This window comes from Aptenodytes forsteri, unplaced genomic scaffold, assembly GCF_000699145.1.
Source record: "Aptenodytes forsteri isolate BGI_AS27 unplaced genomic scaffold, ASM69914v1 Scaffold267, whole genome shotgun sequence".
Classification (NCBI taxonomy): Eukaryota; Metazoa; Chordata; class Aves; order Sphenisciformes; family Spheniscidae; genus Aptenodytes; species Aptenodytes forsteri.
Window position 1 is genome coordinate 1,558,922 of NW_008794173.1, and position 15,701 is coordinate 1,574,622.

The window sequence follows — 15,701 nt, forward strand, 5'->3', positions numbered from 1 at the left end:
AGATAATGAAGTAGTAGAGCAGGCTAAAATAAATTGAATGAGATCCGTGGGTTTGGGGGGGGGGCGGGGCAGTGTGTTGGTTTTTTTTTTTTAAAGAAAAACCAGCTCCGTCTCTTTGAAGTTGAAAAATGAACAATATTCTCTTAAGCAACTATACAGTTGTGCTTGTCCTCATCCAGTAGCATATCGGCAGCTTTGTACAGCAGGGTGAAATGTGTGTCAATCCAGAATACACAGTGCATTTTTAGGACTTGGATTTTTGGTTTTGCATGCTCACTGCACACAGGTGCCAAGCACTTCAGGTGATGGTAAGTGCCCAATCAGTGTCTCTTTCCAGGCATAATGTATGGTGATTCTGTTGCCTATTTAGAATGACGGCATTGCATTGCATTAAAAAAAATAAACCATCCTCTAGTAAGAATGTGCTGTCGGCTCCTGCCGGTTGGGATAAATGCCTTCAGGCCTCTGCTGGCAGGCTCTGCTTCCGCTCATGGTCGCTGAACATTTGTTCTTCCCATTTGCAATCCGGTCTAGTGAAGCTGGCTTATTCACATTTCTATTATCCAGCTGTCTGGCTTTTTTAATACAGCATGGCTTTGCTGCTTTGGCTTCCAGCTCTCGCTTGCCTTATTTGGTAAAGCAGTGCTCTTTAGCTGTTCCTGGAAGGGGCTGTTTTACTTGTTTAGGGACTATTTTCCACTTTCATTTTTGATCTCTAAAGCTATAGATTGTGTTTCAGCAGCGGTGCTGGCATAGCTTAACTCTTCAGTGCTGTCAAACGGGAATATCATGCTTTTTAGAAGTTCTTGAAGTGTTTTATTCTCTGCTGTAACACACTGGTATGCTGCTGCAGACAATTTGAGCAGAGGCAATATGTGGCAGCACTTGTGTTTACAGCATATATATACCTTGTCAGCATAATCTACTTTTTAAAATGACGACCAGAGTGCGATCGTCAGTGCTAAGACTACGTTATGGAGGACCTGGCCAAATTTTAACTAGCTGCATGATTTGTTGGCGTCTTCTGTGCTCTGCTCCTGAGAAGGGGAGTGGCGTTCAGCGACGGAGTGAACTTGGACGTCCGACTGAGTAGCATGGTTTGATAGGCTTCAGCAAGAGCATCTCTGGTCCCCTGCCAAAAGGATGGTGACTGTTTAAAGTAGAGAGAGGGAGAGGGCCTCAGTAAGTGAGGTGGAAGACTCAAGCCAAGCCTCGGAACAGAAAGCAAGGAATAGAGCTTTCAGACTCAGAAAACAGATGTGGACACTGGTGTTTTACTCTGTTTGGGAGCACAGCACAATTCAGCAGCATGACTCTGCTCTATTCAACTCCAGGGTGGTGTTTCCTATAATTAAGGCAGGTCTGGGTTTTTTGCATTTATCTTTGCTTTGCTAAGCTCTTCAAATAGTGCTGCTCAAGTCCCATCTATAGCCAATTTACTGGAAGTCTGAACATCCGTGTGGCAGCACACGCCTTATGGATTCTGGGAGCGCAGCACAATTCAGCAGCATGACTCTGCTCTATTCAACTCCAGGGTGGTGTTTCCTATAATTAAGGCAGGTCTGGGTTTTTTGCATTTATCTTTGCTTTGCTAAGCTCTTCAAATAGTGCTGCTCAAGTCCCATCTATAGCCAATTTACTGGAAGTCTGAACATCCGTGTGGCAGCACACGCCTTATGGATGCTCTCTGCTCCTGCCAGTGTAGCACTGGGTGGCGGCCGCCACGCTGCTGGTAACGGCATTTTTCACAGCTGGCTGTCCTCTGCAGGCTCCACAGAGAAGACTGCAATGTGGGAATTCACTCAGAATTACCTTGAAAATTGAAGAAACGATCTGAAAACCAGTGTTGCAGTTCAGTGGGGGCATATGTCAAAGACTGCACTTAATTGACTGCATCCAGGGAGGAGGAGGAGGATGGGCACGTGTGGCAGTGCAATAGGAAAGGATCCGGGGATTGCAGGAATCGCAGTTTGAATAGGAGTCGTCGATGCTGTGCTATTACAAAAAGTGCAATCGCTGCCTTGGAATATATAAAAAGAAACATTGCCAAAAGACAAAGTAATTATTTTTTCCAATTTTATTTCCTGGCAGAGCCTCAAGTGAGGTATCTTGTTTAGTACTGCACCTCATACTTCCAGAAAGATATGAGCCAACCAGAGAAAATCCAGAGGAGGGTAATGGTCAGGCACAAGACCGATTAGTTTTGCATCTTGGTAGTTGTGGGACAGAGGAGCCTGCAAATACTGCTGGGAGAGGGAGGACAAGTTCTGTTCTGCATGCCTACGTGGAGAGGGAAAGAAGTAATGGGCTTAAATTGTAAAAATAAATAGGTTAGATACAGAAATAGCTGAGTGCTGGAATAGATGACTTCAGGAGATATGTCAGGAATGGAGTAGGCATAGTTAAATCTGCCTTTGGGAGGGAGGGATGAGTGAAGTAAACTTTCTAAGGGTCTGCCAGTCCTGTGAACCTGTGGTATTGGCAATTCTGCAGAAGGCAGCGGGGCCAGAGTTTGGGAAGAAACAAATAAGCATTTCAGGCAAGGGATCCCAAGCATTTCATTAGCGTAAGAAAAAAATAATGCACTGAATTCAGTTTTATTTCTTCAGTTCTTCCAACTTAGACTTCAGTAATAATATCAAATATTTATTTAACTTCCCTAGATCTTATTTTTTGGCGATGTGGGTTTTCTTTAAGCCAAATGCATTTAAAAGCTGAAAATGGAGTTACTTGATTGAACAGCTGAAAAGTTTGCCTTTTGTTTTGCATGATGCTGTGGTGGCTCGTTTCTTATGACATGCGCGCAAAACATTCTTAAATAGAAACGACTTTTATTATGCTGTTCAGTCATGTCAGCTCTGTCTCATAGCACAACCGTGTTCTTTACATACTGCTCAACATTGACGCTTTCAGAGGGTGTTTGAAATTTGATCTTTCTTGTTCTTCCTGTGCTCGGACTGTCCGAGCTGTTCCCCGCCTCCTGTCCCCACTTCCTGACCCGTTTTGAGCAGGAACTTCATTCCGGAAAAGCAGGAACAAGTGAAGAAGCAAACGTGAAAATTAAATCCAAGGGGCGAGCAGTCGAAATAAAATGAAATGCGGCCAGCGGATCTAATGTGGCACTTTGATCTACTGCTGGCGTAAAATGCTACCGACATACACTGAAAAGACCTGAAGATTTTGAGGAAGAATGTCCCAGGGTTCATGTTCTGAGACTTGTGTTTTAGTGCTTCGCAGGGAGATTTATCATGGAAACTGTTAAAAGGGAAATAGTGGATGGCTTCCCGAGTTAAGAATACAGCTCTCAAGGCTGGGACAAAGGCTAAAGCCACGACAGTTTACTTAAAAATGCTTCTGCACCTCTTATGAACGTTAGTTTGTGGAATTCTTTTCATATAAAGTATGAATGCTTCTCCTTGCAGCATGTAAAACTTCATTTTCAGTACTTGTGGGAGAGAGGGGGTTGGCCTTTGGACTTTCCTCTTGGCAAGCTTTGCCTCTAGTCCAGAATTTCTTTTCGTTCTGGACCAGAGATGGAGATGAGCTAAGACAGTAAAAATGTTCACTGAAACCAATAGCTTTCTTGAGATCCTGGGTTAGCTCAAAATAATGTGTGCAGTTGTGAACTCTTCCCTTGGATTTTTTTTTTCTTGTCTTTTTCTTTTTTCCCTCTCCTCGACATTAAGAGGGGCTTTTTTTCTGGCTTGTATTTGTTACTAGTCAGGAGCCATCGTGGTGCTTTGACTTTTTCTAAAGGTTCTTGAGCTTGTTCTTAGCTTAAGTACCTTCTCTTTGTCCAAATTGTCCTTTGTGTCCATAAATAAGACCTGTTTCTTAATGCTTTCAAGGTTACCTGGCATATTCACACTCTGTCCTTAACAGTTTTCTCTGAGGAAACTCTGTGTGGTGTTGTCTTCATGTCTCTCTCGTAGCCCTGTGTATTGCCCATCCAGGGACGTGTTAGCCATCGCGGTGCCACATCTCAGCGACAAGGAGGCTGCCAGTTTTCTTGCATTCTTTAATCTGACCCCCCCTAGATGTCAAATGGAATATGTTTTAGTTAAATGCATCAGTGTGTTTTTTCTTTCTACTTGTGTTGCTGTCCCTTCTGGCTTTGTGTTTTCATGAAGCATCTTCACTCAGCGTTGCTTGTACCAGAGACTGAAAAACGAATCTGGTCTTTCCTGCAAATGTTTCCTTTTGGAACTGCCTGTATATCCAGTGTCTAAATATTTCTCTCTTTTCGAGTAGCAGTTTTCTTTTTGAAGGAGACCAAAGAGGTTACATGCAGAAATAAAACAAACACTGGTGTATTCGGAACTCTTTGGTACCTAAGATGTTTACTTAAAGGTGCGTTTCTCATGTTAGTCTTTTGATAGTTTTTTGGGTACTTTGCTACCAGCGTGGTCTTGAGGGCTTTGGAGGGTGTTTTGCTTGTAGTGTTGTGAGTTGCCTGTGCTTTGGTTCTTAATTTACCCTGAGACATGGCAGTGTGTCCAGAGTCTCACGAGATACTTTTCCCTGCAGGTGAGGAGCTATGTGTTTGCTCTTCCTTGTTAGAATAAAGTTATCTTGCTCAGTTTTCGCTGAAGTAAAGTAAGTGGGCCTTATCCCACGGTAAATTTCGGTGCATCTAAAATGCTGTGTTTATTATTGTAAAGTTACTAACAATGTTGTGTGGAGTCATACGACATTTTTGTTATGTGTTCAAAAAGCCGTTGCTTTTTAATTAATGTTGTATTAATGAATACTGTTGATTTAGTAGGCATTGATATGCAGTGTCCAGCCCTTAGGTCTATACTCTTTCACTCTCTGAAATCACTGTTGCAGTCTCCTCCCTTTGTTTGGTTTGATACATCAGCTCTAAGTTAATAACATTATTCCTGATGTTGTTACAGCTTGAAAAAACGAAGGAGCGATTTCCATTGGTAGAACTGTGCATAAATGAGTACAATGGCAAGAGGGTGGTTACCTTCATGTCTTGCAGATATGAATTGAGGGTGGTTATTTTAACATAAAAATAAAAATATATTTAGATCACAAATCATGCAGGCTCTCCATTTAAATGCTGGTTGCAAGGGTGATTTTCCTCCTTTATTCTGCTTTAAACAGAAAAGCATTGAAAGCCCTTGAAACAGGTGAGATGAACAGCATGCAGAAGGGAGGTAACAGATTTCACAGCAGCAGAAACCTCTAATATATTTTGTCATGTAATTAGTTCAGCGTTTGAATCTTGAATGATTGGGTTGCTTTGCAGTGACATGTGCGATAGTGACAAGATCTTTGGGCTTGGAATAAAAATGCCCTTTTCACCTGCGCTTAAATTTTCCCCACTGGTGCCATGGCAGAACTGTTGGCAATGTGAGATTTTACTTCAGTCGTCCGTCTTTAGCTGGGCTAAATGTGTACAGTTCAGGTTTGTTTTCTTGCTTGTTTTGCTGGAGCTGTGGATGGAGTGGGCTCCGCCGGGACAGCGTCTTTAGCTGGGCTAAATGTGTACAGTTCAGGTTTGTTTTCTTGCTTGTTTTGCTGGAGCTGTGGATGGAGTGGGCTCCGCCGGGACAGCAGGTCAAGTGTTTAGTGCATGCTGACAAAATACGTATTTTGAAATGGTTTGCTGTGCTCCCAGCAAAGGTTGTTCAGTGCAAATTGAAAATGAGAGGATGTGTTCTCATCACAAAGACAGTAATTTCAGTAGGATCAGGTTCTTTTTTTTTTTCTCCCTCTTTATGGAAACGCAGGAATGATTAATAATCAACACATTTCTGTAGCTGCTTTTGTTCTATATTCTTTGAACCTCTTAGGCTGTCATCTATTCATTTTAAACCTCAGAAGGAACAAGTATAGAAATAGAGGATGTAGTAATCCAAGGGCTTCTGAGGAGGTGAAACTTGCCTGTGATTGAATATATGCATTTTGTATTATTCTATATGCCTCCTGCATGAAAATATTTCACTTAAATACAAAAGAGGCCTTCATTTTGTCTTTAAATAAATAACCTCTTCATCCTGTGGAGTGTTATCATCCTTGTGAGTGTATGAAAGCTGTGGAACTTTCATAAATATAAAGTTGAGAACTTCTATTTGCAGTATTTCCATCATTGCCAGCTATGTTACTTCTTCATCTTCTTTGCTGCTATTTTTTATACTTAAAAATGAAAAAATACTATCCTTACATTTATTCTCTACTGTGAGCAGGCTTTGGCCTTGGGGAAATATCAGGTACCTAAGTATAGAAAAGTCTGAAGAGAAACTGCTAAATTTCAACAGGGAATTGCTAATTTTCTTTTAATTTTAGTATTGCTGTGCAAAAAGGAGTTTGTTTTTTTTCAAGTAACGAAGAAACAGCTGTGTTGGTGTTAAATATTCAGTGGGTTTTGTGACTTAAATATCTTCATCTTTATAGATTTCCCTCATCTGAAGGTACTCTGAAGTATGATTTTTGAGAGAGAGGGAATACTTGTTCTTGACTCCTAACTTTCTCCAGTTGGCATTTTGTAAAGTCTGGGTCTGTGTTTAAAAAATGAAATAACACACCTTTTTGTTGCCAATGAAATATTTGATGCCTGCTTTCTCCAACTGCAGAAAAGTTGGTGAAGACTTTCTACTAAATGCTTAAAATAGCCAGGGGAGATTTGGAAAAAATGATGAGTGGTGTATTACACAACCAGCCTGGCTGAAGCTAAAAGTACTTCCAGATCATTTAGAAACGAGCGTGCTAGAGAATGGCAGAGTGAGAAAAATTGCGTACTGCGACTCAAAACTGATCTGAGCTGATCTCTGACAGTAGCAAAGATGGAAAGTTGTAATAGTGGCTGGTGTCCAGCTGTCCCCCAGCAAAGGCACCACTAAGAGCTTTGGATGTCAGCAGTGTCAGTTTAGCAACTTTCTCAGCTGTCTTCATATACCGAGGGTAGAATTGGAATGTCATCACTTAATGCCCCAAGTGGTAGGGAAACCCTCTGAAGGGAAGACTGGAATTATATAGGTATGTCTGAGTTTGAGTTACGTATTTCTAGGCAGCTTGTGGTGAAAGAAGGTGACTGTATCTTGGGTGGGCTCTGAAATACTCCGCTCGCTTCTCCAAATCATTCCAGCCTCTCTGAAGTTAGTGGGTATTTGCAATTTTGGACAAGTCTTGCGTTAAATTTTACAATTATCTTATTAATGGCATACCTAAATGCTACTTAAATTCCCATGCAAGAGTCCGTTTTAAAAAAAGAAAGAAAAATATCAGTCTGGTCAGGTTTTTCATTTTGCTAGGAAAGCAAAAATAATGCTTACCCCATTGAATTGAACCCGACAGGTAGAACGGAACGGGGTTAGCCAGCAAGCCAGCTGTCATAGGGCAGCCCCAAAAGGGAGCTTGCTGATGTTATGATACGTGAAACAGTGATGGTCCATTACTTAAATCAGGTCCTGCATCTGTGAGCCCAGATGCTGTTACCCCTTTAGAGGGACTGACCATACGATAATTTTCACTTGCCCAGCAGCAGCTTACCTGCCCCCATGCAATGTAGTTCTTGTTCACTACGGGGTGGAGGTAGAAGCACTGCGGAGGCTCAAGGTTGGCTGCAAGTTTCCATTACTGGATGCTTTTCCAGCCTGATGTTTTAAATTTTGCTGTTTTGGCTGATTTTTCTTTTTTGCCAAGTACTTTTCCCAGATGTGTTTTTAAAGAAAGGTCTGTGTTCCTAAAAAGTGATTGGCAAAATACTGTGTTGATGGTTAAGGAAAAAAGCCCAGCCTTTGCTTTGTAAAGTTCTAGTTCCTTATGCTTTGGGAGTGTAAGGTGCCTTGGATGATGAAGTTGGGAAACCTGGGGAGATGAGGATTGTCTGGGCAGAACATAATCCCTCCTCAGGTATTAGGTGGAGACCTGTACATTGCTGTCATGGGGGGAAAAGAGAAGGGATGAATAATCAGTTGTTGGGGGCCAAATAAATTAATCAGGATGGAAGTAGAGAATCTGACTGGTTGGGCTTGGACTGGCAGGAGAGGTTGGAAGTTTGGAGACTACAACCGGGTAGGAAAGAAGCAAGGTCTAGTACAAGAGCAGGGAATGGAAAAGGAAGAAGAGAAAATTAAAAGCATGGGGTAGAAAGAATTTCAGTTGGCGTAATGTAGCTGGCAAGTTTCTCTCTTCATTGAACCCCAGAATACTTCAGAACATAGAATTTTGTAGTTTCCAGTATCCTTGATTTTGATTATTCCTCTGTGATGCTGGTACATGCAGAGGGATAACCAAACGTTACTGGAAATATTTTTGTGAGCTTGAGGTGGCAGAGACCCATGTGGGGATCTAAATGTCCAAACAGTGAGAGCATTAATGTATCACATGGTGCAATTATGGTCTTACTCAGTCCACTTTATTAGATGCAAAGTAATTGCTGACAAAAGAACAGGATTTAGTTTGGAAACATTGAAATGCACATTTAATACACATCCATATAACTTTCATTCATCATCCTTGTGCGTGTGCATGATGGGTAGTATACAATTATGCAATCGCTTTTTGCTGCGGGGCCTTTGTTCGGTGTTCAGGCATGATGATGTGTCATCGTTTCATCAGCAGTTACGTAGTATTTTATTTTTATACTTATTCAATCTGCAATTCTGCCATTTTTCACTGTACATCATGAAGATCTGAAAAGAAAATGCATTCCTTCATGGTTAATATTCAACAAACAGTGTATAATGAGAAGTAATTACTTTGCAGTAATAGCTTTATTTATCACCTTTCCCGTGTGGCTAAAGCTGCTTGAATCCATGATCAGAGCAGATAACTGATTATTTCAGCTTCTTTGGCTTCATTTTGGATCTGTTAGAAATAGTCCTAACTTCCATAGTATAGTGTCTGACAAGTAGTTGGTTTATCTTACACAATCATCGCTACTGTGGGTTGCAGATTGCTGACCGTGATGGTACTTAGCTAGCACATCTCTGCATGTTGATTTTTGTAAACATAAAAGCCTATAGAATCTGGAGATCTAAAAGTCTTCTGGCCATAAGGTTCATGTAGTTTGACCCATGGTGAAATACATTCGGTACTAACCAGCCTCTGGTGGTCATATTAAGGTGAATAAGGCTAAGTTTAACTCCTCAACCACTTAAGAAATAGATTTCATAGAACAAATACTAGAAAAAAAAACGTTGGGTGCTTTTCATTGTTTGTTTTAGATCTGTAGCTTTGTAACTAGGAAGAAAACCTAAGAAAAACACGTTATGGTCTTCCCTTCTTGTGTTGGACAAGGTCAAACACTTGTAGACCTCTCCCCTGTGCTACAGGGAAGAGAGGGGATTGCTTGCAATTAACAATTTAGAAGTTAAGCCTAACTTGACAGCTTTCTTGACTGAAAAGGATGGAAAAAAGTACACTTGCACTGTGACTAAATCTAGCATACAATTAATTCTTCTATGCAGTTCTGTGTGCTAATTGCTGTCATTGTGTGAACTGATAGTTTAAGCAAAAATAGAAAATTTTATAGCTGGTATGTTGCTTACAATGCATAGGCTTAGCTTAAAGTGCCAGCCTGCAGTGGCTTTTTGAATCTGTTCTGTGCTGTCAATCTCTGTGAATCATCTTTATGTAAATGAAAAATACGTTGAAGACAGCAAACCTGGGAAGTGTGGTTTGCACTTTGTTTTCCACTCTTCTTGTTTGTTCAGAAGCTGTAAGCTGGTAGTGTCAAAGTGGAGGTCAATTTTTCTGCATAGATGCAATTAAACCTCCTTCCACATACCCCCAGCTCTTTCTCTCCTTCCCCAATATGTGTCACTCCATCAAAGATCCCCAGTGCCATACCCAGCTCCTACTCTATCTGTTGCTGGTATACTGGGCCACCAGCTAAGCAGGCTGCAGGGATTGCTGTGGTGGTTTGGGACAAGTTGATCAGCCCATTTGGCGGCTCACTGTGAGATGAAACGACGATCTGCCACCGATGCTTCACCCCGTTAGAAGGGGATTTAGTTTTGAAGACAGACCTTTGCCCTTCTGTGAAAGGTGTTTGATACTGCCTGGTGTGCTCTTACGGTGCTTCGAGGATGGATTAGACAGGCAGGCAGGGCAATTTCAAGGCATGAAATAGCGAAGGTGTGCATCTCAAATGGCATCCCAAGGTAAAATTATCAAGGTCTGTCTCTAGCGGGGCTCAGCCCCTTCAGCACCTCTAACCTCTGGCAGAGCTGAAATGACTCGTCTTCAAAGTGGGGTTTTTCCCTTTTTGGTTGACATGCATCCACTGTGTCTATTAGCAAGGTAGCCCATAAGCAGCTGTGCTTTTCAGACAGCAAAGATAAAACCCCCAGGTAGGTCTCTCCTCAGCTTGCTGCTTCCCAAATCGCAGTGCTTGCCTGTAAGAATACACCAGGAGCCTTGAGAAATACCATGTGAATTAGAAGCCTGGAGTCTTACATCCATGCCATTGCCAAAGAGGCACTGGGAACAGCCTTCTGGCTTTTTTGGCACTTTGTTTAAACTTCTAAGCTGCTACTTTAGGCACTGTCTTTGAATAGCTTAATTTTTTTCTTTGCGTGTTCAGTTGCTTAGCAACAGAGAAGTGGAAAAATAGTAAATGCAACTAATTTGGTTTTATTACTGATAAGTTAGCATCTCTTTAATATAAAAATGTATTTTTAGTAAGACTAATGAGCTGTAATTCCTGGCGTTTGCCAGGCAGAATGTTAAATAAACAGTGTTGATGGACTGGGTAAAGAACCCGACACCCCGAGGGGTGTGCTGTTACCTGGAACTATGCTTTGAATGTCTGTGGTTGTGCATGCTATTGTTTGGGGGTATTTTATGCTGCTGCTGCTACTTTATTAGGCGAGTTTCTCCAATTCTTTGTGCCTCATTTTCCCTAACAATAGAAGGGATTTGATTTAAAAACTGAACAAACAACAACAAAAAAAACCCAAACCAAAAACACCCAACCTAACATTAATTGTTTGAAGTAGCGTACCTGCTAAAGTAGAAAAACAAAAAGTTGTGTGTCAAATGGATCTGTTTGCCTGGGAAAGCATTGAAATGTGTTACCATTTTAGTATGGTAGTGTTTTTGACTGGGACAAGTTATAAATTTTCTGGTCTTGCATCAGATGTTTGGCAGCAACGGTTAATTTTTATCATTCATGGGGCAACATTCCTGTTGCTCAAAAAAGCATTTGTCTGATCAAGAGCTTTTTGGAATTTGTTTATAAACCTTTCCTTGCTGCTGGAATATTTGGACAATGTTAGCAGCAAAAATCCAGATAATTACAAATGGTTGAAGCAATCTCTCTGTTTATTTTGTCTGTTTTTATAGATTGCCTGTTCAAACTATGTCCGATGAACCGGTACTCTGCTCAAAAGCAGTTCTGGAAAGCAGCAAAGCCAGGAGCTAACAGCACAACAGATGCCGTTCTACTCAATAAACTGCACGTAAGTATTCATGTTTGGGCTGCTGTTGTTCATCAACACTCTCATCCATACTGCTTTAAATAAGTATTTCTGATCAACTTGACACAGTTAACCCGGAGACACCAAGAGAGTGTTTAGAAATCAGTATACAAGACTCCTTTTGAGACATTCACTGAGATCTAACTCTTTAAACATCCTCTGATTTATGACAACATGCTGCTCAAGGTCTGTGTGTCCCAATATCGGTATGTATGATACTCGGTTAGAGTCATGGTAGCCATTTAAGCTTTTGCTGTTAACCTGTGCTAACTTGTAGTAGTGTTCTACGTGGGCATTTTGGGTGGTAACGGCATAAAAATGGGACCCTTCAAACAACTACACAGAGTAGAGGATTCTCAGGCATTGCATCTCGACGTGGGAAGTCATGGGCGTTAACTGTACTGCTAGATGCCATCTGAGCTACCGGTTTGATAAATCTATTGGGATGCCTCAAACAAACATAGCTGCTGTTGATACATGTAAAGGTTGATGGGTAATTATGAGTAATTATAAGGCCAGACAGCCTCTCCTTCCTTATTAGCTTGCAGTATTTAGTATTTTCTGGGTAAAATGTTGACATTCAGCAGTTGAAAACCCAGTAATGCAATTGATTGCTGTTTTTAGAGTTCCTATATAAAAAAAAGCCAACTTAACTTAAATACCATCTGTTGACTTTAGAGTTAAATAAACTCCATGTTTATGTTAAAATTACATAGCTAGAGTACTTCATGTCAAAATTACAATTCTAAATATTTTTAGTTTCTTTAAGCCTATATTAAGCTCATTGTAGACTGAAATACAAAATGGCCCTGTAGGAGAGTGTCATTTGCTGATTGCCATATGGCTGCCTTGCTCCTGCATTTCACAAAGGCTGAGTGTTTGACTCATTTTGCTTCTGAAAACATGATTTTATAACCTAGGAGTATTAACTTGGCAAGGAGAAAGCTATTTTGGTACTGGCTGTAGCACAAAGGTCCCTCACTTGTGCTGCGTTCCTCCTGCCCCTTTAATGATGATGAAAGAAGTAGACCATGCCAGCAAGCTTTAAGTAGTGGGGGATTCTGGGTTTGGTTTTTCTGGTGTACAAGGGAAGGGGAAAGTTTATGCCTGCAGGTTATGTGTGTGAGTTCATGGATTTTAAGAGAAAGTATGGTCTAAATACTGCGTCGTGTAGAAGAAAAATACTGTGTAATTGCCCAGATTACAATGTCATTTAAAGTTGTCTTCTCTTTCCACGGTACATTCCAGGTCAGGTGTTTGGGACCTGTTCCTGTTAGTCTGACACTTTACCATTTTGTGCTGGGGTCCCTATGGAAAGACAGGATTAGATTTTTCCAGTATTTAGCCCCAGCTGAGTGATGTTTGTACAGAAATGTCCCACCATGCATGAACTGCTTTCTTGATTTGGTGAAGGGATTTGAGTACTTTACAGTTTTATTGGAGGTTATTTAACATGCATCGCTCTGACATTAAGGCTAATCCTTTATGTAGCATGTGCCAAATCAGGTCTTCAGTGACCTGGGACTGATGCGTGGCTTTAAAATAATTTGGTCCCATGTACATTACTCATATCAAAACTTATTTTTCTGCCAATCATATGGGTACATGTGTCATCTTTTCCATTTGTTGGCACATGAAATACACTAAAACCCTGCGTTTTGCATGATGTGTATGGGGGGGGGCTATGCCCTGAAACATGTGCATACAATTGTTTGCTCTGCCTGTGATTAGATTTCTTTATCAGTGCATATAATTTCTAATGAAATTGATGATGCAGGATGTGTTCATCATCACTTGCCTTTTTTGGCTTCTGTTTGCTGGTGGAATTTATTGTCTGCTATGGAGCGCTCAATGCTGAGGTCAGGTTATTTTAAGTTAATGCCATTTAAGGGATTTCAAATCTGGGACACTTGTCTGTCTTTGGTATCAAGAATCAGTGCTGGTTGAGAAGCTGACATCTAGTGGCCAGAGAAAATGGGTCTTTCTTCTTGAATGATTGTCAGTTTTGGTGTGTGCTTTTGAAATGCATCCAAAGTCTTAATCCTATTTTCACAGAATACACTATTTTATTTATAATAAATGTGGCACCCAATCCAGTGCAGGCAGAGAAGTCCTGTCTTCATGATTGCCATTGATAGTTGAAAGGCCCCGAGCATCTTGAAGAAATCCTTTCTCGACAGAATACTTTGAAATCAAGTTGTGTGAAAGTTGTATTTCAAAAATAAAGAGAAAATTATGCTGCATTGTATTTCTGAATATATTTTTGAATTTGAATGAGCAGCTGTATTCCAAGTTTTCCTGGAGCGAAAGCCAGCTATCATACCTAGCACAACTTCTAAAAATAGCACATTTTGTGTAAGCTGAAGATGCTGAAATCTTATAACAGTATACAGATAGCTCTTCCTTTGCAGTAGCTAAGCTTTGTCCTGTGTTATTACTACTTTACCTTACTACAGTTAGGAAATGGGGGCACTTTTTTCTCCTCTAGGAGAAAACTGGACCTACTATAGTCCTTGAGATCCGAGAACCACACCATAAACATTGATGCTTAGCCTCCAAAAAAGTCTAGTTTTAAATTACTCTCTACCACCAGATATCAGCTAAAGCAAATACAGATTTTTTTTTTTTTTAATGAAAAAGTAGTCTTTCATGTAATGTAAGAGAGAATTTCTTTACCAAATGAAATGGTTTAAAAACAGCCTGGGCAAAATAGCTCACTTCTTTTAAAACAAAGTGCAAGAGACTAATTATAAATTATTAAATAGAACAATGTATCCCTATGATCATTCAATTTTGCAAGGGCTTTCCCTTTTAATACCACGTTAGTGTGATAGAGAAATGCCCAGCTGTATTTTCATGGCCGGTCTCTAATGTAGCGCAGAGTATCCTTCAGCCTCACAAAGTATGAACTCCGTGCTGCTGGGAAGTTGGGAACTCACGTATTCAGAGCTGCAGTGGGCATTTGTAAATGACTTCTAAATAATCCTGCTGCATGGTGAAGGTGATTAGAGTCATCATAAAAAGGCAGGCTGTGGAAAAGTTGGGGCCTACGTTGGCGAAGTAAAATAAAGATCCAAAGTTGAGGTCCTTTTATTTCAATTTTTATAGAAGACAGTAGAAAGTAATACAGGCTTCTGACTTGAGTTGTTACCCATCCCTTTTCACCTTCCTTCCATAGGTGTGGTGTTGTCTTCTCATGGCTTGTTTTCTATCTTGTCTGAGTCTTTCATCTCATGTTTTATTCCAAAATTTTGTCAAATTCTACCCAAATTTCGGATTGCTTAAATGGTGTGTGTCTGTCTTCCTAAACAACTGAAAGAGGGAATCGGAAATGATGCTGTTGGAAGTTGGAAGAAGGAAATTGCGCTGTTTCAGATGCTCATTGTTTTTCCAGTTCTTTGAAATACTCTTAAAGAACCTCGAGTGTTTGGCCATGCTTTTTATAAAACAGTCAGCAGCTGAATTGTTCTCCTTTAATTTCAGCATGCGGCAGATTTGGAAAAGAAACAGAATGAAACTGAAAACAGAAAGCTGCTGGGAACAGTCATCCAGTATGGCAATGTTATCCAGGTAGGCTGTGAACATCTTTGCAAGCTGTATAGGATTTTGCTCAAACTCCCCTGCTCAGTGTGACTTTAAATTTCTGGAATTCATGGACAAGAGTCTGTAGCTTTGCAGGGTGTGACGGTGTCCTGAAGTGGGATCCTGTGAAGCAAGAGCTGGGCATATGGCTATGATGGAGTCACTTTTTTTATTATGGGTTAATTGTGCTTTTTTGAGGTCACCATATGATCGCTTTCTTCAGAAATGCTTCTTAGAGCCTTCATTAGAGTTGGCCATTTGGAAGATGTCACAGGCACTGTGCAATGCCAAATACGGTCTCTCACAATCAAATGTTGACACATTAAATAGTAAACTGACACAGAGAAGGAAAATCGAGCCATAAAAGTAATCGCAGTCCATTGAAGCAAAGGATATGCTAGGTCCCAGGGAATTGGGGGGGGGGAAGCATCAAACCCAATAAAAATGGAACGTACAATAATTGCATAATTAAAAAAGACAAGTCTTTAATAAATGGGGAATATAACAAGCAGCAGGTGCAGGTTCACCCTGGAACCAAAGCAGACCTACTGCTGCTAGGTAGAGTACCTCAGTACTTCAGAAGTAGGGATAGTTACCTGAGCCTTAGGTTAAGAAATTCCTCTACAAATGTTTTTTATTTTATTCTGCTGACGTAATACCAGCCAAGAGAGGGGGTGGCTAGGA

General features: G+C 40.7%; 1 protein-coding gene across 1 annotated transcript in view; it reads left to right on the plus strand.

Moving 5' to 3' along the window:
• Positions 1–15,701, plus strand: part of ITPR1 (inositol 1,4,5-trisphosphate receptor type 1) — a 167,325-nt gene that overhangs the window by 25,842 nt on the left and 125,782 nt on the right. Inside the window, exons 3-4 of the mRNA XM_019473245.1 lie at positions 11,302–11,417; positions 14,919–15,005. Of these exons, the coding sequence (XP_019328790.1) occupies positions 11,302–11,417; positions 14,919–15,005 (203 nt within the window). The remainder of the gene's footprint in view (positions 1–11,301; positions 11,418–14,918; positions 15,006–15,701) is intronic.